General features: G+C 43.2%; 2 protein-coding genes across 5 annotated transcripts in view; one reads left to right on the forward strand and one right to left on the reverse strand.

Moving 5' to 3' along the window:
* The window catches only part of mgmt (O-6-methylguanine-DNA methyltransferase), an 84,519-nt gene that overhangs the window by 39,796 nt on the left and 18,860 nt on the right, over positions 1-25,863 (forward strand). Inside the window, exon 6 of one of the 3 annotated variants that reach the window (XM_051960242.1) lies at positions 218-1,022. The exons of the other annotated variants lie outside the window; for them this stretch is intronic. Within the exon in view, the coding sequence (XP_051816202.1) occupies positions 218-346 (129 nt within the window). The 3' untranslated portion in view covers positions 347-1,022. Of the gene's footprint in view, positions 1-217; positions 1,023-25,863 lie in introns of those variants that run through there. 3 annotated transcript variants of the gene reach the window in all.
* Positions 10,490-25,863, reverse strand: part of ebf3b (EBF transcription factor 3b) — a 66,393-nt gene continuing 51,019 nt past the window's right edge. Inside the window, exons 11-16 of one of the 2 annotated variants that reach the window (XM_051960243.1) lie at positions 18,565-18,653; positions 13,508-13,566; positions 13,079-13,270; positions 12,507-12,682; positions 11,986-12,078; positions 10,490-10,664 (exon numbers count right to left, since the gene is read on the reverse strand). In XM_051960243.1, the coding sequence (XP_051816203.1) occupies positions 10,633-10,664; positions 11,986-12,078; positions 12,507-12,682; positions 13,079-13,270; positions 13,508-13,566; positions 18,565-18,653 (641 nt within the window). In that variant the 3' untranslated portion in view covers positions 10,490-10,632. Of the gene's footprint in view, positions 10,665-11,985; positions 12,079-12,506; positions 12,685-13,074; positions 13,271-13,507; positions 13,567-18,564; positions 18,654-25,863 lie in introns of both variants that reach the window. The other variant, XM_051960244.1, reaches the window with a different exon arrangement.

The following is a 25,863-nucleotide window of genomic DNA, read 5'->3' on the forward strand; positions in this document are numbered from 1 at the left end:
ACTTACATTTTTAAAGTTTAAAACTTGTACACCGGATACACGCTTTTTGCAACCATCGAAATTCATTTTTAAAATTGAAAGAGAAAATTACAGAAAAACAGACGCATATATTCAATAAACGTGGCCGTTTGTGAGTAAAAATGTTGCATAATATTTGCAAAAAATGCACTTATATTTTTCTCAGAGTTACATTCCTCTCTCTGTATGTCTGTGCCAGGTTCCTCTCCTCGTTCCTTGTCACAGAGTCATTTCGAGCAGTGGACAGAGTGGGCCATACATGAGCGGGAAGGGCGACCATCTCAAACAATGGCTGCTCACCCATGAGAGCCAGGGAGGGGAAGGCTAAAGCATGACAGAGCCCAACTGTCCTTCATTCAGTGCACACAAACACACACGCTCACACACTCGCATACAAGGCCGAGATCTTTTTTTTTTTTTTTTTTTTTAAGAACACAAACAGGGCCATAAAGTTTAGCAAGCTTGGCACACACTGTTCAACAACTGGAGTTAGTGGTAAATATTCAGTTTATACTCCTTTTTTTTGTTAAATCTAAGAATAGAGATGCTGCATAGTTAATGTGATACAGAGTTGTTGCAGAATTAGAATGTACAAAAATAACTTAAACAGAGAACAGTAGGAATTACAAACATATGCTCCCGTGGGTCTCCGTTGCGTTTGCCAGATAGTGCTGGAATGGTTTTTCTAAAGAATTATTATTCCCTTAAAAATATGTCTCTTGCATTGTTGTTGTTGTTGTTTTTTCCTAAGCAGAATTAGTCTTTGTACCTCTCGTTGGTTTTTTAATTTCCTGCCAAGTGAATGCTTTGTTCAACATCCAGTGATAAAGGCTCTGAATTTTACGGCTACAAGCTTTGTAGTGAAGCATTTGTTTTGTCTTCATTTAGATCTCATTGTTTGCTCTCGCCTTATAATCCACCTAGAGTAGAGGTGTCTTATGTATTATATACTGTTCTTTTGATACATTAGACACGTTTAAATAAATACGTCTGAAAATGACAAATCATGCTTTTTCATCACTTTAATTGTATTTAATTTAAAACTGATTTCATATCGCATTCGCTCAGTTCAGCTCATAATTAATTATGCTGTATGTCTTTCTCCTTGCTGCTGCTCTGTATGTCAGAGCTCCTTCTTTTATTTCTGAGTAGTGTTTTCCATTAGAGGGCAGTACAGAACGGGAAACAGAAATCAACATTTCAACCTTGAATTCATTCTGCACATTTAATCTGTAATTTAAATGTTTATGTGTTATTTTATTTTCATCACAGCCCTGTTTAATCCCTTTGGGATAAATTATTCTTTGTTAAAAAGACCATATGGAGGGGCACCAGTGTTGGTGTGTGTTTACAAAAATCGGATGCTTTAATTGAATCTGTCCTGGACTTTTATTTTCTACATTTCCTCGCAATGATCTGTTGTAACAAAGACAGTTTAGTCTTTTTTTTCCACTAAATTCTCGATTCTCCTCACTGTCTAGTGAAGCTCCAGAGTGACCCTTACTTGCCCATAGTTATTCCTCTTCTGTTCAGCCCAGGTAGCCTAATAATCCACCCTCCAAAAATAACCTCGGCTCTAACCTTTGCAGAACCAATTCAAGTGGCCCACTCACTGAATACATTTGAACTTCGCTGCATTTTTGAATTTCTTATCCGATCAGCTCTGTGTGGCTGTCTTGCCGTTGCTGCTGGACTCACTTACTCTGCCATTGGAGCACCATCGCAGCGTAAATGTTGAGGCAGCAGACAGGCAGATGAAGAATGAGACTCAGTCTGTGGTTTCACAGAGGGCTAATGATGCCTGTGGTGACTACAGGCTACAGTCAGCCCCCTAACGAAGGGAGCTGTGACACAGCCACAAGGGGTCCCATTTAAGCCAGGCGCACTCTGAAGTGCACTGTAAGCACCCTCCTTTTTGCTTGTGGCTAAGTAAATTCTATGGAATGCTATGAATTTAGCAGCCAGAGATACTGATGTCTGTAGAGTTCTGCGGTTGATGATTAAAAAAACAAGTCCAGCATCAAAGCATCACATGTGCTGCCTGTAATGGCCGTGTAATTTGCTTTGGTACCTAAGAAGTCTCTTAAAAATATTCACACCTTTTATCTGCTCGTTTTTACATCTCATAGTATTTTATATTCATCAGCATTAGTAGCAGTGTTATTATTATGTCTGTATTATTTTGTTGTTGTACTTTCACCATGTGTGCACCTCCATATCATGCTGGCTCAGAGATAAAAAGGAATTAGATAAAGAGGCTGAGACGATCTCATCATCCGCACTGTTAATCTCTGTGAACCTTTAATTTTGGCCTAATATCTGCCTCCATTTCGGAGAGAAAGACTTCAGCAGTGCATGTGCGTGTGCCCGTGTGTGCGTAAGCATTTGGCCACGCATGTTGGTGTGTGCACATGTGTATGTCCATATGTGTGTGGGTGAAGTGGATGATATTGAGTCTGACTTCATAAATCACCCAGACACTGATAAACTCCCCATGCACCCACACACCGCTAATGGGCAACCCTTTAAGGAGTGTGAGTGTCTCGTGCGGCGTTTGATTCAACATTTATTAACCCCCTCACACACACACTCTCTCACATATGACACACACTCATTTGAGCCCCAGAAAGAGCGAGGATATGGTTGGTGGCATCCGTTAGCGTTAGTGCAGGGTTTTGACCTGGCCGGGCTGTATTAATCATGGCCGATAGTAGTAAGATACATTTTAGCTTATACAGCCACAACAACAACAGCCTCTGCATTCCTAACATTAGTTTCCTTCTCATAACTTATATCCTGTCTCCAACTCCCTACTTCCCATCTCATATCCTGGCACCCCTCCTCATTATAGAACAATTTTCTGCCCCCACATCAAATACAAACACACTCTGTGCTTCCATCTCTTGCTCTTCATACATGTCGGCTCATAATTCTAATGTTATCACAACCTGCACCCCTTGGTACAAGTCGCAAGCTTAGCGGGGAGCCGGCAGAAGTTAATCCCGCAGCCGCATCAGTGATTCATAAATAGCTGCTTTTTATTCTTCCAAAGAAGTTTGTGCACTTAAATAAATAAAAGTAAAACTTTTGGAACATATTAACTCAGCTGCAAGCAGTGCACTGTTGCTGGGAAGCCAGAGGAGTATCCGGCATGCAGATAGGCAATGTCCAACAGTCAGTCAGATAGACACAGGGATAGATAGCTGGATAGACAGACATTAGACTGGGGCTTGGCTGCACTATCAGGTTTCCTCCCCTTCTGTCTGTCTGCCGGGACAGCCTGGCCTCAGAGGCCCTGACACCGAGGCACCACGCAGCCAGCCACGACAGCTGCCACAGCAGCATCTAATACCAACACACTCCATGCTACGCCACAACTACAAAGAGAAATATCATTTCAAACATGGCATACTTTGATGCTCTTGTAATGATCTTTGTGTTTTGAGAGAGAAAGCAGGAGACAGAGGATTCGTATGGTGCCGCGCTTTTTTTAACATTTGTGTTTCTTAGAACAAAGAGACTCCCCTCGACATGAGCAAGTTTAGTACAGTGGTGATGAGACAGAGAGGATTAAATGAGAAACTAAAAGAAACCCTGAGAGGTATCAGCATGTGATGTGCGCGTGTGTGTGTGTTTGTAACCTTGCATCAGCGTGTCATTGTAACCTCTGAACTCAAGCATTGGTCTGGGGGTCTCTAATTAGGAACGGCTGATGAGACGGCCATTACATTACGTTGAGAGCGGGGTGCCTGCGGAGTGTCGTATCGCTGCATGTATCAATCTGTGACTATGTAGTGCGGTTGTCAGTGTGGTTAAGGAGAGTGTCTCAGCCTGGAGAAAGTGCAGGTCTAGCCTTGTCATGTTGACGGAGGGGCGGCACTTCAGAGGCTCCAGGACCCCATGGCACCAGTCTCCCCAGTCCCCCAGACAGACTGGGAGCATCTTGGGCTCTGTCAGCGCCTCTGGCCCCTGCAGACTCCGATCTATATGACGGGGGAGAGGAGTGCATTGGATCAGGGAGAGGGAAAATATGAGCCAGATTCCTCTGCCTTGTGCAAAATGGCATGCTTTGCCAGTTAGCATGTAACGTGTATATGTGTGAGTGTGTGTGTGTGGTGTGTGGTGTGTGGTTGCATTAATGCCTGATAACAGGTCATAGTGATTAATTTTGTATGATGTGAGATGGGGTTATTGAATTAGCGACTAATGCTGGAAAAGTCCTTTTTATAAACTGTCCAATTAAGTATTAATTAAAAGTATTGCAGCTAAAAATATGCAAAGCCTGTTCAGAGTAAAAAACATCAAGATAAGACTGATAGATATCATTCCAGAGTTTCCTTGTGAAAGTGAGCAATGATTTGATCAAGTGGATATAGCTCCTAAGCTCTGCCACATGGAAACTGATACACACACTTGCCAAGTCTAATAATCCATACACTAAATTAGGAATATAATTGGTGTCCCAATTTAACAAGGTCAGTTTTAACTTCTCCCTTTACACTTATTTAACTGTGTAGGAGAAAGAAGGAGAAAAAAAAGAATCCCTACAGTGTGCTTCGCTTATTATGATTGACGATGATGATTAAGTCCTCCAGCTGACACACACCACCAAAGCCGGTGAGTTGGAATTGGATGTGACACGATACACAGTTCTGCGTGTTAGTAATTCGTTGACGAGGGCCAAATTCATTTATGGAACAGCGGTATTGGCAGGCATGGACACTCTTGCAAAAAACAACGATAATCACAGAGGTTTGGCGCGGCGTGACAAGGACTCTTCAGGGAAAGGCCCTTACACGCTGCTTTGTTGGCCGTTCCTCCCTAAGATGGAGGGAAACATCCGCCACTGTTCTTAAGATGGAGAGTCGCTCCGAGCAAGAGGAAAGAGGTTTATGTAAGGTGTGATGCTGTTTAAAGGGCTTGTATAGGCATTTGTTGGGTCTGTTTTGCTGAAATAGTTGGTTTATAATATGTATAGAATTAAAAAATATATATTTAATTTACCTGCTTGCTTTTTTTAGAAGAAGCAATAAGTGATTTTTGTAGAATGATGAAATAAAGGCTGCTGATAAATCCTCTGTAATGAAACATGAGGGGGACCCTGTCTCAAGCCATTTAATCTCTTTTTCGCATTCTCCATTTTTTTCTGCTTAATGAGCCTATTGACAATCAAACAGAAGCTGTTCAATCCCCCAGATGCAACACTCCCAGCCCCTGCGTGTTTGTGCATTAGTGTCCTGGCAATCAGAGCTGCCTGCAAGACCAGGCTGGCAGTTAGTGGTTCTCACAGCAGCGCTGCCTGAAAATGGCACACTTCCTGTAGAGTTGCAGCTGCCACCTCTGCTACTTCCATTACTTTCTATAGCATGCAGATGTTGTATCAACATTCCCTGCCAAGGGACTGGCAATAACTGTGAGATTCATGCCATGTTTCAGAGGCACGTCAATTTCTCAAGTGGCACAATTAAAGAGGGAAATACAGTACCAGGTTTTTCACAGGCGCTGAATCGGAAAAGGGCTTTTCACTTTTTTTTTTCCGAAGGGGGCTGTTTCATAAGGGTTCAGAAACCACCCGATTTTACTGCCCTTTTCCTGAGTTGAGCTTTCTGTGAGCCTTTGTGCGGCAGACCTGTTGTGATCCCACAGCCGGATATGGAAATTGGGCTAAGTTTTTATGGGCCAACGGAGTTGGAACACAGTCAAGCTCAGGGGGCATTGGAAATTGTCATGCTTATGTTCTGCTCCTTTTTAATGTAATCCTATTGCCAATATCATTATCTACATACCGCGCCTCATCTCCATACTCCAGAACTACTGGACAAAGCACTACAGAGGGGCCCAGTACCTATGAAAGGAGCCTCCCTATGTGGTGGAGACTGTTCTGCCAGAAAGACATGTTCAAGTGTATATTATTTTATCACTGTAGCCTGCACTTCCCTGACCAGGCCAATCTTTATGTGTTAATTTTTGGGCAAGTTGAAGTTTCATAGAAGCCAAAATATGGTGAATACTGTAATTTCTACCAGGGGTAAATCCTGCATTTGTGGGTTTGAAATGCACTGAAACATTGATGAAGTATCAAATGACACCCAAATACAAGTTTAATGGATTTTGAAGCACTGGGATACTTTGCTCATCCTTCTTGACTGCAGTGAGTGAAGTGGAAATCTTTGCGAGGATCTAGAGTTTTTCTTCCAAAGCTGACTCCCAGTGTACAGTAGCAGGGGAGCAGTGTCTTATCTGATGTACAGATTCACAGACAGGAGGCTGTGCTAATGTGGGACTTTTTAGAAAAAAAAAAGGGTCAGATCCCATATTTTGATTCAAATGTTGAATTGTTCAAAAAAAAGGTCAGACTCCCTGTTTTGCTCCGTCTCAAAGTTATGATCTCCAGTTGTGCAGTTTTTTTTTTATGAGTCACAGAAGCAATATCCCACTCGTGTGTAAACTTCACGAGAGTTGCAGCCACTTTTTTTTTTCTTTTCCCTGCGCAAAACACATCACTCAGCGGTTACACAAATCCTGTCTGTCCAAAGAGCAAATCCTTAAAAAGTACTTCTCAGCACTGCCCATCGAGCGGAGAAGATAAACTCGTCCACCTTTCCGTTTTTTACGGCCCGTCTCGATACTGTACCCACGTTGGCACAAAAGTCCTATCACATCAACACGTGATAATGCCATTAAAAGTGAATGTATAAGCCTCTCAATAGGAGTTACATAGGGAGCGGATGCGTAAGGTAATATTCTCTTTTTAAGGTCAGTTTGAATTGTTTTTTCTCATGGGAAACGGCAGATTGATAAAGAGCAAACAAAACCTCTTTTCTGAATGCTTGTCCTCCATGGCCTCAATGAAGGTTTCATTCCTTTATATCATCCAGCCCAATTCCCAGCATGCACGGCCATTGTGGCTCTTTCAACTGGAGCTCTCCATTGACTGGCTCATTGTCCGGCCGCTCTTTTGTGTGTGCTATCACCGGAGCACAATCTTTCACCTGAACAGCACAGGAGCGCAGCTTGGATATGGTCACGTTTAAAAAAAGAAAGAACTGAGTCACCCGTGTACATTGCCAGGCTGCGCAATTACCTCGACACTAATGAAGAAATATTCCGTACGTACATATCAACTTTTAAAAATCTCCTGTGATGCTTGTTAATAACGCGGGGTATTAGTCATGCTCAGGCAGCTGCGTCACACAGCGATGTTCAATATTACCGCTCAGGCTTATATTATGAGAGGAGTTTTTCTTTTCTTTTTTTTTTTTGAAATATAACAATGCACGAGCAGATGTTTGGAAGAGTGGCCCTCGGCAACACAAGGCTAGTTAAGATCGATATTGCTTTCAATATTTCTTCCTTTACAGATAACCAGTACTGAGGAAAGTCTTTGCATAGAGTGGCAACATATGGATGTGGTGAGCCTCGCTCTCTTTTGATTGCGTGACCCCTTGACCTTTGCCTGTGTTTGAGAGGCGAGGCAGCCACATGGTATGGTGGGGTCTGTCAGGCTCTGGTTATGGGGCATTATTGACCCAGGATTTATAAATATTTAATGCACACATTAAGATCATGGTGGAGGGTGGCCATTAGAGTTCTCCAATAAAAGAGGCTCTCACGATGATTGAATGGTTGTGGCAGAGCTAGTGCGCTGGTTGTTGGTACAGACAAACCTGCTGAGACCAATATACTGTACCTCCAGCCTGCCCTGCCAGGCTTCAGAGCCCTTTAAATGGGCAACAACTTGTCTTTTTTTTATTGTACTTTTCCCCTTTTAGATTTTTTCCTTCCCTTCTGTTTTTGCTCTGTTTTTTCTCCTTTCATAAATAAATGTACAGTTTGTGCAACATTCTTTCATTGAATAATAGAGATCAGCAGTAAGCAAGACAATACATCGCAACCTACATATCTGAAACAGATAATGCAACGTCAGGAAGCAGATGTGTGGCTATTGTTATCAGACGCACTGGATATATCGATGGAATGATTCGAAGCACAAGCAGCTGAAAATTAAATCGCTCTTTTCGAGTGTATCTGTCCTTGCGCTATCAGCAGCTCCTCGACTATCTCCTGTGCCGCGAGATTTGTGCATGCCGGCTGACATAATAAGCTTGTGATATGCTGATTGCCACTCAGCTGCTGTCGTTAATTGTGCATTAAAAGGCAAGGTGGGCCTCGGACAATGTTGCCTTGATGAGAAATTGACATTTTGTGACCTGCTCTCGGCGACCACTCAGGATGGCCAGATAAGATGCTCGTTGTTTTAGGGAGAACCACTATTCTTCCCTTCAAACACTTCATCCTTCTTTTGACCCATTGATGAGTATAGATTCACCGTGGCCCCCCTTCAGCACTCAAACTATAAGAGGTTCAAAACGATACCAGCCCTTATAGACAAAGGATAACTTGCTCTTTCATGTATTGATCTTTATTAACTAGGTGGCTTAATGCAATGAAATGAGGGATTTGAATGAGCCCCTTTGGGGTGCTTTGAATAAAAGCTTGCACTGTTATGAATGACTACAATGACCTTTGAAGCACCACAGATGCAGGATATGCTGATACAAAGACCAGTAGGAATATGGTCACAATGTCAGAGTGCTTTGCTTGAAAGAATATGAGTAAAGAGCATTTTCATCTTTTATGGATGTTACACTTTTCACAGGTTTCAAACAGTTATCTCTATAGCAATGTCTAAACACTACATCTTACAGACGAATCACAGGTTTTGTCCTCAGAAGTTCTCTACTGTCTTTTTCTTGTTCGATGTCAGTTTGTCTGCCAGCCCAAACTGTACTTAGAGCTGGAAGAAGTCCACAGTTGAGGTGCTATTGTGTTTTTACTGAAAATTTTAATAAACATCACTTATTCATTTCTGTTTCCATTCCAAATGTTGACATTTTTAAATTTTTCTTCCCTGTAAACACATGTAAGCTATGTGCAGAGTCATAATGGTGAGTAAAAATGACTTCTATACATTCTACAAAACAGAAAAAAATACAACCACAAATGGAGTGTTTTTTTTATCTCCAAGGTTGTCCTCATGCACATTAGTCTCTATTGGATCTTAACAACTATCATATGGGTCACAAACAATTTATTTGACAATACAACCAACAAAGTTTTCTCCAAAATGGTCTGTATAGATAATTTAAAATCAATATAAAAATAAACAATGAAGTTTGACTTCCCCTTTAAAAAATGGACAGAGAGTCTTGACGGAGTAACACAAATTTTGAGGATACACATGAAATATGCACATTGCATTTCATCAAAATACCAAAAGAAAGCAAATGAAGGCAACAGTTCTTGCTGAATTATCTGTGCTGCATCACTATATAAGGGCATGACGATTAATACATACATAATGAAAAGCAATATACAAAATTTCAGAGATAAATACATTATTTATAGTTGATATGTTACAAAATTCCCTCAGTGAGCGCAAGTGTGTGTTTGAACAGAAATATGACAATGAACTTACTATACTCCTACATTCTCAATGGATTTTAATTTTGTTTTTTTAAATGTTTTTGTTGATCTAAAAGAACATGGAAAGACAGATGTATAAATATTTAGCACAAGTTTGGCAATATCACAATAGTCTACAATTTTTAACCACATATAAAACACATAAGGGGAGTTGGAGCTAGAAGGGGAGACTGCTCCTCATTCAACAAGAAACAGATTCACAGTTGCTCATGGAATGCATTAATATACAGTGCTAGCAAAAAAGTTGAAAAACTGGCAAACACACTTGCTAAAGGAAGCTCTAGAACGTGAGAGACATCATAATTCATCAACAGAGCAGTGTTTTGTACACATCAGTGTGCTTGTGAATCAAAGAGGATTTTTTTTACTTTTGGAAGATGATTTCTAGCTACAATAATTACAAATTTAAGTTAAAATGCAGGGAATGAAACATGATACAACCTTACCGCCAGTCCCACCCCATTTTTACTCGTATTTGTTGCACTTTTATGATCAATTTCTACATTATATATCTCATATATTTTCCAGTTGAAATTCATACTGTCTTGCCCCTGTGTATTTTCTCACACATAAATACAAAAAGTCACATTATAAAGACCAACAACTGTGTGATCTATTAAAGAGAGGTTGAAACAGAAAAACAATTTCTGATGCAAACAAGTTCGTTGGCAAATGTACTGTACATCAGTGTTTTTACTTTACAACCAGATGGTGGAGTCACAGAGCCCTTCAGTATTGAGTGTGTGGTGATGGACATATCCGAGGTCGAAGCGTAACCCGACAGTATAGAAATAAACCCTTCATATCCCGTGCCTCTTCGAGGGTGATAAAATGGGGAGGGTGGGGGGAAATAACAACAAAAAAGATCCCACGAAAAAAAAAATATCGTTCCTCGTGAAATCCGTTTTTTTTTTCTGCAGGTTGTGAAATTCATCGAAAAAGAAAAACTTTTCTTTCCTTTCTTTTTTTTCTCTCGTCGTTTTAAAAACAGAACAAGCGGCTGACTATACATTACACCAGCGTTTTGCAGTGTGCTGAGAAGGGGGAGTGGGAAGTGGGGGAGTGGGGGGGGGGGTGTCCTGTGAAGTGGTAGTGTGTAGACTGGTGCTTGAGATGACAAAAGTGCATTTACATTGGAGGGACAACCAGGCCAGACATGGCTGGGGACAAAAAGAGACAGAAAGAAAGTGGACATAGTCGATTAGGCTAACACAGACATGATATAAATATGAAAATTATTAAAATGCTGTTCTTCAGTGCATGCATGTGTGTGTGTCTGTGTGTGCATGTGTGTGCTAATGCATGTGTGTGTGTGTCCATCTGACGGTGCACAAGTGCGTGAATGTATGCCTTAATGTGCCTGTTTGCGTATGTGCCTGTGAGTGTTTGCCGTGTCCGCCAGCCTGCTGCTTGCCACGTCCTCCTAACAGGGAGAGTTTGAAAACCTCCCTCCTGCTCTGACATTTCAGCCCCCAGCACGCCAGTCCTGCTATGTGTGATATTTCTCCTGGCGTTGGGGTAATGGCAAACAGTGGCCCAGACTCCCAGGAGATGCGGCCGTGGTGACGGCAGAGCAACAACACGGTCACTTCCCACATGCACAATGCTACAGTACTAGACACTCCTTGCGCTCCCCTAGATTCGTCCCCTATCGCCTTCCCTTTTCTTCCCTCATCTCTTTATCCTCCGCTCTCCAGCACTGTACAGCACATTAGTCCTGCGTTTCCACGTTTCCCCCAAGTTGCGCCTCTGCGTCATTATCCAAGAGAGATTAGGCAAGATCAAAGGTAGCTTCCGTTATTTTACCAAGACCATCTGCTTAGGATATCATTAGCAACTGTACCTCACCCTGAGAGTTTATATATTCAGTATTTTCACACGTTTTAACAATTAGTCGACTAGTGAAGTGCTGGGATGATATATATTATATTGCTCTGAGTATATTTGTAGAGTCATGGTTGAAATGCTTTTAAGTTTGCCAGCGCAGATGATGGCAAGGCATTGCTCATTAATTTCTGCACAACATGTATTAATAAGTATGAACGTGTAGCAAGATGAACTTTAATTTCCCACTTCATTAAGCCCAATGTTATTAATCTTGGGGCACACACTACGGCTAAGCTTGTTTTCAAAGCAATCATGTTGGGTCATGACACATGCACAAAACCTAATAAACATAATTACTAAAACAATTCTGGGAAGGTCTTTTCCTGCGACATCAGAGGGGATCATTTGTATGAAAGGGCAACGAGGATGTACGTTTGCGCGAGTGTTTTGCACAGACAATTGCGATCCTGTGTGTGTGTGTGAGTGTTTGTGTAGTGTGTGTGTGCGTGCTTGAATGTAAACTGAAAGGTGTAAATTGGCTGTCAAAATGTATATTTGTAATGATTAATCCCTCACCAAACCGGACAGAGGCCTGAGCAGCGGTATCTGACCAGTAGTCCGTAGGGAAGGGATGAGGGGGTGAGGGGGGCTCACCTTGCAGTCCGTTGCCGTTGGGCTGCTGGTGCAGGAGGGGGGGTGGGGAGGCCTGGGGTCGGACCACAGGGGCGAAGGCGCTCTTTTGTTTAACTGCAGAGACGATAGGGAAGGAGAGGGAAGGAGGGAGGGTGGAGTGAGAACGTGCTGTGAGTAGTGCTCGAGAGGGAGAGGGCAGTTAAGGTAAGGCTGGGATAGTATTACTGCCAGGGGGGATTACACGATCATACTCACAGGCCCCTAGCCATCGAACATCTTGTCCGGTTGACAAATACAGGTGGCTATTGTGAAATACACATAAAAAAACCCCTGAATATTCTCCGATTCCTTGCCACGTGTGTGTTCGCCGAAGATACTAAAACTAACAAGCTCCATGAAATGAGCAGTAATATATTATCGCCATCATAATAATTTAACCCCGTCAGAAATGATTCATAGAAGTGAAAACGAATGTGGGAGCTGGAATTAAATCAGCAGCAGCTTAGTGCTACTACAGCGTGCAATAGTGGCAAGCTACTCACTTCCATATGGGGAGTTGGCAGAGGATCCGTTGAGGAACCCAGGGGAGCTTGGCACTCCCAGGTTCATACCGGCATTGCCGTAGCCATTCATGCTGTTGCTGACGTGTGTTGTAGCTCGACTGCTGTGGGTGCTGCTGGAGATGTAGCCCGGGGGGACACGCTGGCTGGTGTTCCGGCTTGTAGCCCCACTGAATAACATGGGTAAGATGGAAAAAGGATTCCATTCATTTACATTCTTTCCTTCCTGCGTAGTATTTACAGCGAGATGTTCACTGATTGCAGTTTAATGAATGGAAATTACTGCTGCAATCCCCAAAACCCCTTTTATATAGCACATGCTGCAGATGTCAGTTTAATAAGAAAGAAGTGCACTTAATTGGACCCTTTAACTGCTATGAGGATGGGGCGGTGGATCCGGTATTCAAAACATTATTTCTATCGATTCTCTCATTTGTAATGAGTGAAAAGAAAGGAGTGGATTTAACTATTTCATTTTTGTTGCACAGGCCCTCTGAATCCCTCAAGGACCCTCAGAGCCCCGCACCGCACTTTGAGAAGTTATGGAGTCATACCCTAAATCACATACCTTGGTCATCCCTTGTGACTCAGACACATTGACTGCTAGCTGGCTGCTGAAGGAGTTGACTCCCATCATGCCGTGGGAGGCTGTGTTTAGCGAGAGAGGGATCTGGTTGTGGTTGCGGGGGAACGCTGTACAGGCCTCGGCGATGTCAGCTGCCCTCTTCAGAATGATCTCCTGAGAAGCGCAGAGAAGGCAGAGGTTTTTGTTATTTATGGTTTTTTTATAGCTGCGCTTTTTTTTCTTTGATGCATGGTTCATGGCTGTATGGTTTAACTCACAATGCATGTAGGCCTACATTGCTCCCGATATAGTGGTGAAAATACCCTTTGGTGATACTATCAGTAAATTTTCAATTGTTTCTTATTGAGCAGAGGTATCAGCATGCTGAAAGCAGTTGCGTGGATGCAGACCTGATTGTTTGTGGGGCATTCCATACAGGGCTTCGACGAGATCGGCCGCCCTCTTCAGTAACACCTCCTGATGAGGAAAACACGGGAGAGTAAATGTTAAGACCCAAACAGATTATGTCTGAGGCCCCAGTGGTACATACAGCAAACAAACAATATGAGAAGGCAACATTTGCACAGCAGGATCGAGAGAGCTTTGGAAATGTTTACATATTCAAACCGCCTAAATAAAAGCCACCTTGATTTAAGAGGCACCAGAGCTGCATGTATACGGCGCGACCATTTTGCTCCTTCCAACCAATGCAGAGCAGTGAATAATGTCCTATCTTAATTAAACTGGCATAGTCCTTTAAAACAACACCTCACCCCTGATTCTGGGCTTCACGTTTGCTCTGGAGTTCAGCGCTGAGTCCCCTCTCTTCAGAACAATAAAGTTGAATTAGCTCTGGGTTAATCTAGTTTCTGTTGTAATGACATTAAGGAATTTTTCAATTAACCTCTTTGACTGGCTGTTGCAAAGGACTTCACAAATGACTTCCCATCCAGCAAGAGCTGGGTGCTTGTGCCTTGGGGACACGGATGCTCAGGATGTGGTCTTATCCATGTCTGCATGCTTGCCCCCGCTTGACAATGCGGATTAGCTGTGTTGCTTTGGCTCTTAACACTGAAAATGAGTTGGCCCCGGATCCTGTTCCCCCCACTCTAGTTTCGGGCTTTCAGCTAGGTGGGGTTTGGCCGTTTGTGTGTCTTTATCTGCTCTTTGAATTCAGCACTTACAATTAAATCCCTCTCAAGCAACCAGACTGCTCTCTTTGTTTTCTATAATACAGAAGGCAATATGCTCTATGAAAACCCTCTCCTCCTTTTAGAGTGCATTTAATCTGACAAAGGCAAGTTGCAGACATGGCTGTTGCGTGTGTTTTTAAAATGCTCGCTCGTTGTCACCTGCTGTAGAGCAGAGATTTGTCGACTGTGCTGTTAGAACCCTGGTTAAAAGCAATGCAAATCTGTCACCAGAAACATCTCAGATGGGCGCTTGTTTTCTTCCACATTCGCTGTGTTTTCTTTTGCGGGCCTCGGTAATTTGTCTGAAGTGTTCCATCACTTGGCAATAGCAGTGTGGGATTAAGACGGCAGCTGCCGTAAATGAATGTAAACACAGCCTTCGCGCCTTCAAACAGCGGCCTCCAAGACTTGGCCTGCATTTCCAAGGCACAGCGTATGTAGTGTGTACGGAGTGTGTGTATGGGCCCTTTCATCCTGAGGAGCATATCTACCACAGCCCTTGATTTATCAAGATGAATCACTGTAGAAGCCACTTCCAGCGTATGCCATGCTCTCTTATAGAAACATATCGCTTAATCCACCCCAAGTACCGGATGGGTGGCTCTTAGAATGGGCATTTACCTCTGAAATTGGTGTGTATGCTCAACGTTGCATGCATCTAGTTTGCATACAAATAAAGAATTATGGTTGTCGTGAGGCAGGTAGACTAAATGAGAGGACCAGCTGTCTTGATGTGTTCTCATCAGGCAGAACAGATTTCTCTCTCTCTTGCTGAGTGAGATAAAGTGGTTTTCTTTCTTTTTGTCTGCAGTTAATAATTACCAATAATCTATTCTATCATATTTCAAGATCTCCTACATGGCTCTCAATTTTAAACAACAATTAAAGCAATTAAGACTGTCGCGTTCGCAAGCCATGTTTCATTCTCTGTAAAACGTCCTCTCCCTCCTTGTCCATATGGTACTTTGCAGCAGTGACATAAGGACAGCTTGGAAAAAGGAGGAGAGAAAACGATATTGCCTCTCATCCTTAATCTGTCGTTTACCGCGTGGTGTCTTAACTAACCAAGCTGACTCGCAGGGCTATGCTTAAGTGGCAACCTAGTCATATCCGAGGATGATGAGAAGTGCTGCACCCAATCAAGGAAGAAGTTTGTTTTCTTCTGACGAGACGCTTTCATGCGTATCAGCTCACGCTGTGAATACGATTAACACGGAATAGTGTTCTGAGGGCATTTCCATGTAAATCTCAATACTGCTCCAGCATAAGTGTAATTGGCTTTCTTGTCATGGAGACATATCAGAACACACCATGTTAAATTGAAACAATTAAAGGCTTCAAATGATTTCTGTTGTTCTGTGACAAATGCGTGACAGATTTCTTCTATTGTTTGCCATGCTTTGCATAAAGGTCTCATGTTCCGCAACTGTTTAAACGGAGCTGCTCAGATGACAGATCACCTAAGATTTAGAAGCTGCTTTATGTTATTGCTGAGGAAAAAATAATTTTGAGAGGAAGCCGAAACAAATCATGTGTTATAAAAAAAAAAAAATCTAACAATGAGGAGATGTGGTCTAAAACAGCCCAAACGTGATTCTTCAAGCACTAGATTAACATGGATGTTGTATTTATATTATCACAGTTAATAAAAGAGGGCCTAGGTTATGTAGCTTGGAGTGCTAATGCCATTATAAAACTGTAAGGCAATTACTCTGTTAGCTCTAGCCTGAGGTAATGAATGCATTTAGAAGCATAGGGCCATTAGATGAAGGTACTTCAAAGAGCACAGGAAGAGAGATTCATTTAAATACATGGGTAATTGCTTGACATGAACACATTTGTAATATTTTCTCCTTGTGGATTACACAAAGAATTGGAAAAGAATGGGCTTATGCTCATTTTGGGAGGAAAAGAAAAGAATCCAAAGCAATCAGCTTAATAATAAAACAATATTGAGTTTCCACTTTTAATTTCATAATGAATCTAATTTGTTACAGAAGAGAGAAATTGAGTGTGATATAATGTGATATCCAGTCTATTTGTCCATTACTGCCAGAGGGCACAAAATGGTATTATAAATTGTCTTTTTATATTATGAATAGAAAATTGTTTTATAACAAGATCTTAAAAAGGAGGGTGAATTCCAAAGTCTCTCTTCACTTAACGCGATGCCCGCAAACCAATCTCCTTTCTCATCACTTGACTGCTCACACTTATTACTTTCATATTCACCCTGGACTTTGCATTGAATTTTTATATCTCCGCTCCTCCCACAGGGTCAGACTGTCATCTACGATGTTGTCTTAGAATTACGAGGTAAACTTCAATCAGAGGCAGCTTCCCCCCTTTTTTCTCTGTGTAGCAACAATATTAGCGTGCATCCCTTGCTATCCATGAGCACTCCCATATTGGCTTTCTGTCTCCTTACAATTACCACGTGTCTTACTGGTCCCAGGGAGAAGGCTGGTGGAAATCAATAGCGCAGTAATATTATCAACTGGAGGGTGAAGTCATGGGAGGGGAGGTGGTGGTGGTGGGGGGGGGGGGTAGAGGCGGTGAGTGGGCCTGGTGTCGATTTGCCTTTCTGCTAATGCACACTGTGCGTCCTCCAGCTTTATCTTCTTTTTATAGAGTCTCCCTACCTCACCTGCACCCTGTAATGGCTGTTCTCTATATGCCGGTTCTGTTCTCATTCCAAATGTACATGCCAGCCTCAGCCCGCCGCAGGCTGTTTTATTGGGAATGTGCTTTTGACCCCGAGAGCTGACCCTCAGATGGCAGGCTTAACAATGACGAATCACTTGGTGGGATCATTTACATGCCCCCTGAACCCCATATTTGGGTCCATTAGAGAGCAAATCAAATATTTATGTTGTTTATTGGAAGTGCACGGTTTCATCTCACTCTGTGATTGTTTCATGCAAAGGCCGGGAGACCGTGCTATATTAAGTATACGCACACCCAGGAAACTAATCTCGGGTTCAGTGTCAAAATCTGTCTCGCAGCCAACAATGCTTTGTATTCACGGAAAGAAGTAAAGGTTTCTCTGTAATAAAGCTGTTTAACATTGTTGCTCTCTTTGTTCGAAAGATGTGGATTTTACAAAGACACTGTGTGACTTTATAAAATAGAGACAGTGGTGTTAGATTGACCACTGACGCCTGCGGAGATAGAGCAAGTCATGTGGATATTAGAGTTAAGTGTACTTTACCTTTTGGTCTAACGTTTACAGTTGAAATTAGAGTAACATTTCATGTCTAGGTGTTGTTTCCTGTCTCCACAGGGACCGAGTCTAATTGAAACACTTCATATACTGAACCAGGGACTAGCTGTGATGTTCCATTTCTCCACATTGCCTTGGTCAAACGTCTATAGCTACCACACAGTCTGTTCTTTATTAAATTGTCCGTTGGACATTAATGATATTGCTGTGTTGCATGCTGGGATTTAATAGATAAGGTCTTTAAAGGTTTTACAGTATTATTAAAACTCTGAGGTGGCCTCCACTTTACTACATGCCGAGGGCTTTTGAATGTACTAATCAGTCATATTATTACACTTGACACATCTGGAACGTCAGTCATCAAAATGGTTACTGGCAGGGTAGCAATTAGTGAAAACACACAGATAGATTTTATCAATCGGAAATGGAAAGAGTAAAAGAATCAAAGGAGAGGCAAAAGAATAAAAGAATCAAAGAGATTCTGCAGGGGAGGGGAATTAAAATAAAACATGTGCACCTTCTCAGGTCTTTCAGTGTGGCAGCCTATTTGTGTGCCACACCAGTGTGTCTAAAACTGATGTGGCTTTCAACTCCTTCACCCAGGTTCAAAAGAAAACAATAAGAAAGCCAAAGCATAATAACATGCAGTCTTTGTCTATTAGCTGCAGTAAGACTAGGGGGTTTACGGCACAGGGTTCTGTAAACAAAAGATTAAACCAAATCGAGCTGCAGAAAATGAAAGGAAAACATGAGTGGGGTAATGAGGGTGCAGACGTCGTTTCTGACCAGATTACTATCTCCACAGACTACTGGAGAGGAAAACGCCTGATTGAGCTATTTTACCACACAGAGAGTTTACGCCTCTCTCCACACACAAAACCAATACCATTACCACACTGGTTAGTGGGGAAGCCACATATGTGAAGCAAAGCTGTTAGTGTTTAGGGTCACAGTGGTCTGCGTTGATGGTAATGTTGTTTTGTTTATTCGTCACAGTCGGTAGTATTAAGACATTATTACCCAGACGGCTCTGTGTCACTGCTGAAACACTGTACTGACCTTTGGTAACCTCTCAGGATCGCCGGGGTGTCTGGGGATGACCTTCTGCAGCCTCTGGAAACCATAGTCGATGGTTGGCTCATTCAGAGCTGCAAGGAAAAAGGAAGGGAAGATGGAAATTAAAACAATTTCAGGGCTAATTTTTCCAGAGACGGGGAGAAACTAATTGAGAAATCTGTTAGAGTTTACAGTACAAAAGTCATTTCAGAATGCCTAATTTCATAGAAACCTCAGGGGCGAAACAATGTTTTATGAAACATCAGCGGCTCTTGGGGGCGAGCGATGGAAAATGACACAGGTTCCTCTGACACTTGTGTCACCAAGTGCTATTCCATTAACAGCCGTGATGACCTACATCAGTCTGAGGATCCTTCAGAGAGACCCTCCCCCTTTTTATCTGCTTGAGAATATTGACTACAGCAAACTACATAGCGGGGGTCTTTTAATCTAACAGAGCTTTAATAATCTGTGAAAGGCTGTCCACACATTGATCTAGTGTAAGTTGCTGTCATTTCACCCTTCTGCACCTACTGTACTGCAACACTGGGCCTGTGAAATACGGCAGCGGATCCCATGGAGCCATTAATCTCTCCCACCCCTCAAATAGTAATCTGGGGCATGAGGCATATTGGGCGATGAATCAGAGGCACAAAGTAAATGAATCATAACCCAGACTTTGGTGAGAGCAGGGCGTTTTATGTCTGACAGTCCTAATGGGTAATTGAAGGCTTCCTTACAGCTCCGCCTGATTCTAAACAATCATGTGTACACTCATAGGCAGGACAAGGCGAGGAAGGCAGGGAGGCAAAGGAGGGAGGGCAGGGGGAGAGACGGAGCGTGGGGGGGGGGGGGGGGGGGGAGGAGGGGAAGAAAGGAGGAGAGCAGTGTAAAGGGGGAAGGAACGACTTAATAGAGAACATCACTTCTCAATGTAGATATCATTTTCAGGAGAGTAACTCCGCCGAGCAAGGCGCTTCATAAATCAATGGCTTTCTATGGAGACTAATAAGAGCTGCCTGCCTCTATTCATTGTTCAGCCTGTAATTTGGCCCATCACTCATTACTCAGCATGTAATTTCAGCATTAACACCGCACAGCTCGCTGAACCTGCTGAACACCAGAGAATGTGAAAGCAAGCGAACACCCCCCCAACACACACACACTTATACTCACACACACACACACACACACACACACAGAGGCAGGCAGGGCCACTGAAGCACAAGCCGGGGAGTCACGGCAGGAAAGTGAACATTTATGTTTCTCACTCTTTCTTTTGTTCCCCCTCATCTAAATACCCATGCAGGCTTCCTTGCACACAACCTATAGACACATATCCTGTGTCTACTCACGCATACGTACAGTGCTCACACACACAGGTACAATCGAACACATGCACCGCTTGTGCCAAAACCTGAATACAGTAATTGCCAGCTCGACCGTGATCAAATGGAGCAATTATGTGTTCAAGCATGGACAATGCAGGGTGCTAATCGATAGCAAGGATCTGGCCGACAAATACAGTGGTATTCAGTCCTATAGGCCAGACACACCTGAATAAACCCCACGCCACAACAACATTCACTGCTGGAAATCTGATTTGACATGTCATCATGTGTCCCGAAACGACAAAGGTCTGCGTTGGAATGTGGGGGAAAGCCATCTTCTCCTTAATAAAGGATTGATCTGCCGTATTGATCGTACATGACAAGGCTGTAGCAAGGAAATTTGCCCCTTTTCTTTTGTTATTTCCACCCCCCTTCTTATCTATGCACTCTGCCGGTCCCGTACATGTGTATATGTGTACACATATGAGTGTGTGCGTGAGTGCACGTGCCCGGTTGAGAGAGCGTACGTGCACGGCAGCCCTGCCAGACCCCGCTGCTCAGTGTGATGTAAATTGTGTATGTGTAAAAAGCACTCCATAATCAGGCCATCCATCATCAGAGGCTGTCAGTGGGCTCTCTCAGGGTGATACATCACGCTCTCCTGTCCTCTGCCTCAGCTGGGGCCTACACAACCCGCCAGGCATGCTGGGAACACAGCCGGAGAGACGTACAGTACAGGACGAGACCTAGGTTGGGAGAGGTGTTCTGTTTGATGTGCCTTTCCAATGATAATGATGCCCTACTGTAAATGCAAACCTAAGGATAATGATGAATGTGATCTGGAGGGTAGGGTATTCTCAATTGCTTAAAACGTGGCTTAAACTCTACTCTATCAACAGTTTTTTACAGTTTATGCAAAGTGTTACATGCCAAGATATGGAGGAAGCGAAAGACTAAACAAAAATTGCATTAAAACTTGGCCAAATGTTCCGCAGTTGCAGTCCAAGCTTCAGGCATGATCTCCACATGTCGACATGTCGCCATCTCATCTATCATGGAGATGATCTTTGTAACAACCCCGGCGTAATGAAATTGGTGACACAGACCGCCATCTGCTATTGATTTCATGCAAATGCTTTTGACAGCTGATGGAGACTTGCATTAGCGCTAAACGGTGCTGTCAGTTGATGAGTTGACAGTTTTGTAGTCATAGCATGTACACTGGTGCAGACAGACACAGACAATGTCAATAATCCTGTAAGAGCTGCTGATGATATATACTGAGCACTTATATTCAATCTAGACAATAAATGTGTTATGTGTGTATTCATCGCATCACTCCGCACATTTTTTCTCTCCAGCAAAGATTTCCTTTCATCTGCTGAGCTCTTGCAAGAATCATTGGGACTGCTCTTCTTACTTTTTCTTACACCACACACATTGACAGCAGCCTTTTCCACCCCCGTTTTACCCCCACCTCTTCACCCCGCGTCTTTTTTAATCCCCGACACATCATTATGTTCCGACTTCACACTCTGTCGTAAACTTTACTCTCTTCCAAGGAGCAAATCTAGCTCCGCGGTGCCCTTGCGTGACTCCGTGCATGCCAAAATTTGTTTGGTCCTCCATGTCCTTCCAGCACAATATGGTGAGAGAGGAGGGGTTGGGGTGTGTGGAAGAGCCCCCCCCCACCCCTCCCTTCTTAATACCCCTCCTGTAAGGCTTCTCAATCGCTGCAAGGAAACATGAAACCCTCCGCACACATCCCATAAATCCTGAACTGGGTGGGGAGTCTAGCCGAGGGGAGGAGGGACCGAGGAAGGTGGGGGGGATACAGGGGGAGGTATGATAGGGGTGGGTGGGTGGTGGTGGTGGGTGGGGGGGGTCGCTGGCACGTTCCAGTCACGCCCGCTTCCCGGCCCGCGGCCAATCAATACCACTTTCCTGTTTTAGAGGCGGGTAATTATGAGGTGGAGAGATTGTGTGACCTCTCACCCCTGCTGCATTACTCGCCTGATATTAAGATAAATTGCCTGATTTTGGGTAAACATATGCTGCAATTCAAACTGTCAGCACTGGTTTGCTCAGGGATAATTTGTATTGATCTCCTGGCTTCTTCCCCATTTTGCTTACTGACCTCATGGATAATTAGAGAAAAAGAGACACGGGGAGGTAAGGCAGGGCTTGCATTTGAATACTTTGCTGGAGAGATGAAGAGCACATGGGAGGGGGGCAGAGGGAACATTAGAGACTAATAGAATTTTCATTTTCCCTCATTTTCTCCTCAGATTTAGACAGGTTACATGTTTTGTTCAATTATATCGCTTATATCTTTTTTCCCCCCCGCTTGTGTTACATACACAGAGAGGGCTCGCGCTCGTTTAATTTCTGGGATGATTCAAATTTTACAAACTTAATGAGACAACAAAGTGACGGCAAATATGTTTCAAATTAAAGGGCCAATAAATAGAAGGAATTATCGCCATATGTGAGCAAAATTAACGTGATAAGTGACAAAAGAATGGACCCGCTGAGGGGCGTGCTTCTCCTTCAGGAAGGTTTGGAGGAACATTTTTTATGAATATTTCAGTAATTTTCTCTCTCTGGAGAGCGAATGATCATGTTTCAGAATATGAAGAAATGGAATGCATGACTCGGTGTGCAGCTGTGACCATATCATTTCCAATTTTGAATATTGCGCCTGCGCACCCCAGCGTCCGTGGCAAGCCTTCAGTGGAATTCCTCTGTTGGAATGCGCACTTCCCAATCTTGTTTTGATCTGACGCCTTAATCTGCCATCCTTTCATGCCACTAACACATTTTCTCCGAGAGCTCCTTCAGCCGCCCCAGTTCGGCCACTTTACTTAAAATGTAGAGTGGGTGGCGTGTACATGGCATCTGAGTGTGGTCTGCTGCTCCTTCTCCATGTTCTCTAGAAATAGGACATGAGTAACCGCTCTACAGGAACAGTGTAACATGGCCGACGCTGGCAGCCAGAAGTGCTTACATGGCAATACACCCCTGTGTGCCCTCGGTCTATATGAAAGTGGATTGAACACATGTATTGACTTACAGTATCGGGGTATAAACATAGGGAAATGTTTGAGCAAAGCAGTAAATTTAAGGGAAATTGTTCCTTGTTAAGTCTATGAGCCTGAATGGAAGCTTGCACAGAGTACTAGCATTCCTGCCAGCCATTACAGCTTATTACGATAACTCTATCTTTCCAGGAGATAAAAACCTAGCCTTGTTGCCATTTGCCAGCTATTACTTTCGCTAATTATACTTAACTGCTTCGAGCTTATCTCCACTCCTCCTACACCATTGAGCAGTTATTTTTTTCTTTCCCCTTAACACAAATTAGAGGTGGAGTGGGAGTTGGAAAGGGGGAGACAGATAAACAGCACAGGCAGAAGTTCATTCAAGTGTTATTGCATTTGTGACTTGTCAAACAGTCTAACTGAAGCCTTCTAGGCACCTGCAGTCTGTTAGATAGATGCAGTTCACAACAGCATCAGCTCACATAATGACCTCCTCTTGCCGGCGTTCAGCAGAGTCGACTGGAGACACAGAGAGAGTGAATATCTTCTCAGGGTTACTGCAAAGAGTTAAAACCGAATCCTGCGCATACAAGATATTCACAAGTCATGCTGCTGCTGCTGCTCAGCATAGATATGTTCCAGGGTTGAGAGAACAAGAAAACACGCATGCAGATGTAGAGACCATCTTTCAAATAAAAGAACACAACCCAAACCAAAGCAAGCCAAATTGAAATTTTCACAGCAAACCCACGCAAAGCAAGCCTCATCTGTTTTAACACTGACCATATCATCTCCATCCACTGCAGCCAGTTATCACTCAGTGATTCCATCTCCAGCAGTCTCAAGATGAACAGGAAATTAAAATTTCAAAGATCTGCAGTTAAGATAAATCAATGGAGACAGATCAATGTTCATTGAAATTTCATGAACTTTGAGCCAATACAGATGAAAAAAAACCTAGACAGTTACAGTCTCCAGCAGATATTGCTCCTGCAACAGATAAAATGTAATTAACACGGTTAAAAGGGAGCAATGTTACAGATTGCACATCCATAATTTCAGACTCCCTTCATATCGGCCGTATTATTAGAAAGGGCCAAAGACACCTGTTCAATCCTCTTAGATGACATCTAAAGTATGTGTGCCACTTCTCTAAGGACGTCGGCGGACTTTCACACATTACCGGCCAACAGAAATCAAATGGGTTCCCTTCACAGCTGATTGCAAGCGCAAATTAATATTGTAAAATGAAGATCAATACATGGACGGGGCACAGATCGATGACGGCTAAATTACGGCCGCATTTTCCCCCTCATTCAAGATGAGTTGTGTTTTCCTCTCAAAGTCAATACCGTGCTGCCTCCCTCATTCATTTCTCAATAAACTTGCCGATGAATTTCAATCAAAATGCGGCAGCGGAGGGGGTGGAAGGAGAGAACGGGGGGGAGCTGGAGTTCTTTTAAAGCCCGTTGGGTGTGGATCATACTGAAAATGGGGCAAGAAGAGGAGGTAGAGAAAGGAGGAGGAGGAGGAGGGGAAAGATCCTCGTCTATCAAGAGCTCCCCCCTCTTCGCCTCCTCTGTCTATCTTTCCTGTGGCAGAGGACTGATGCTGTGACTTAGTGAGGACAATCCATTTTAAGAGCCATTACAAAACAGACCTCTAACGATACCGAGGAACAAAAAGTGGGTCCAATTAAAATTAAATCAATGAATACCATCCTTACTGGGAGGAAAAAAAACACACACCCATACTTTCATTTTTCTTTTGAAAGATAACCACAATACATTTCACAGAGAGATGTAATGGGGGGAAAATACATGCTCAACTGCAAGTACTTATTTCAATCAATTTCCCGGAGCTGGATTTCACAGGTCACTTGCTGATAACACGCTGTGGAATAATGCCACAGTGTGCTTCTCAAAGCCTACCTGACAAGCTGCCTGACAGTGGGGGAGTGCGAGCACGTGTCACGTCAGCCCTCTAATTGGACACAAGGACCTTCCTCTGTGGAACCTTGTCGCGCTCCACACAAGCTCACAAGGCCTTCAAACCAGGCCCATCTAACTTGGCAACGAGTGTCTGCTCCACTCCTGTGGAGCTAGTGCTAAATACCAGAGTTGTAATGAGACAGGCAGGTATGGGGATATGGCTAGTGGATAACATGCTTTGACACATGCTAAAACTGTTGTGCCAACTGGTTACAACCCACTTGACTGTGGCGATGACATTTCTAAATGCCTATGTCATCCTTTCTCATTGTAGCACCTCATACTGTAAGGGGGAATTATTTTAAAAAAGGTTGCTTTAAAAAAAGGCTGGGCAGAGTAGGTTTAGAGATCGTAAATATACGAGTCCTATATGGAGTATGTGCTGTGTGTTTGCAAGTCCTCCTCAAAAGCTGATCTGTTTACATACCTCCTTGAATGCCTTTGATTATAGCATATCTTTGCTGTAGGTCACACCCCGTCACTGACCAGCGACCAGTCGAGTACCAAACCCAACCCTGCAGGACAGGAAATGAAAAGGAAGCCCTCCATCTGATCAGCTTGTGAGTCTGGGACTTCAAAGTGACGGCAGGGCGGAGAGGAGACGTAAGGATAGGCTCAATTCACTAGCTGGACAGCACAAGGCCCTATCTGATGTGCTCTGATAAAGACGTCTGTGTTTGTTTGTTTAATTTTTGAGGGGGGACAGGAGGCTCCAAGACTACATAACATTTTGTTCCTCTTTCTAATAGTGGAAGAGGAAGTGAGTTTAATTTTGGATTTAAAAGCTGGATATCACTATTTGTATCTCTGAATTGCCGCACAAAAAGCTTAGTCAGATTAGTTTGTTTGGACGGCAATTGTACATGCATATAAGAGAGAAATGAGGATTTTTCTTTACATTCGGAAAATAAGAAATCGTAGTTGAAGCGTATCTATAAT

The sequence above is a fragment of the Acanthochromis polyacanthus genome, chromosome 15 (genome assembly GCF_021347895.1).
Source record: "Acanthochromis polyacanthus isolate Apoly-LR-REF ecotype Palm Island chromosome 15, KAUST_Apoly_ChrSc, whole genome shotgun sequence".
Classification (NCBI taxonomy): domain Eukaryota; kingdom Metazoa; phylum Chordata; class Actinopteri; family Pomacentridae; genus Acanthochromis; species Acanthochromis polyacanthus.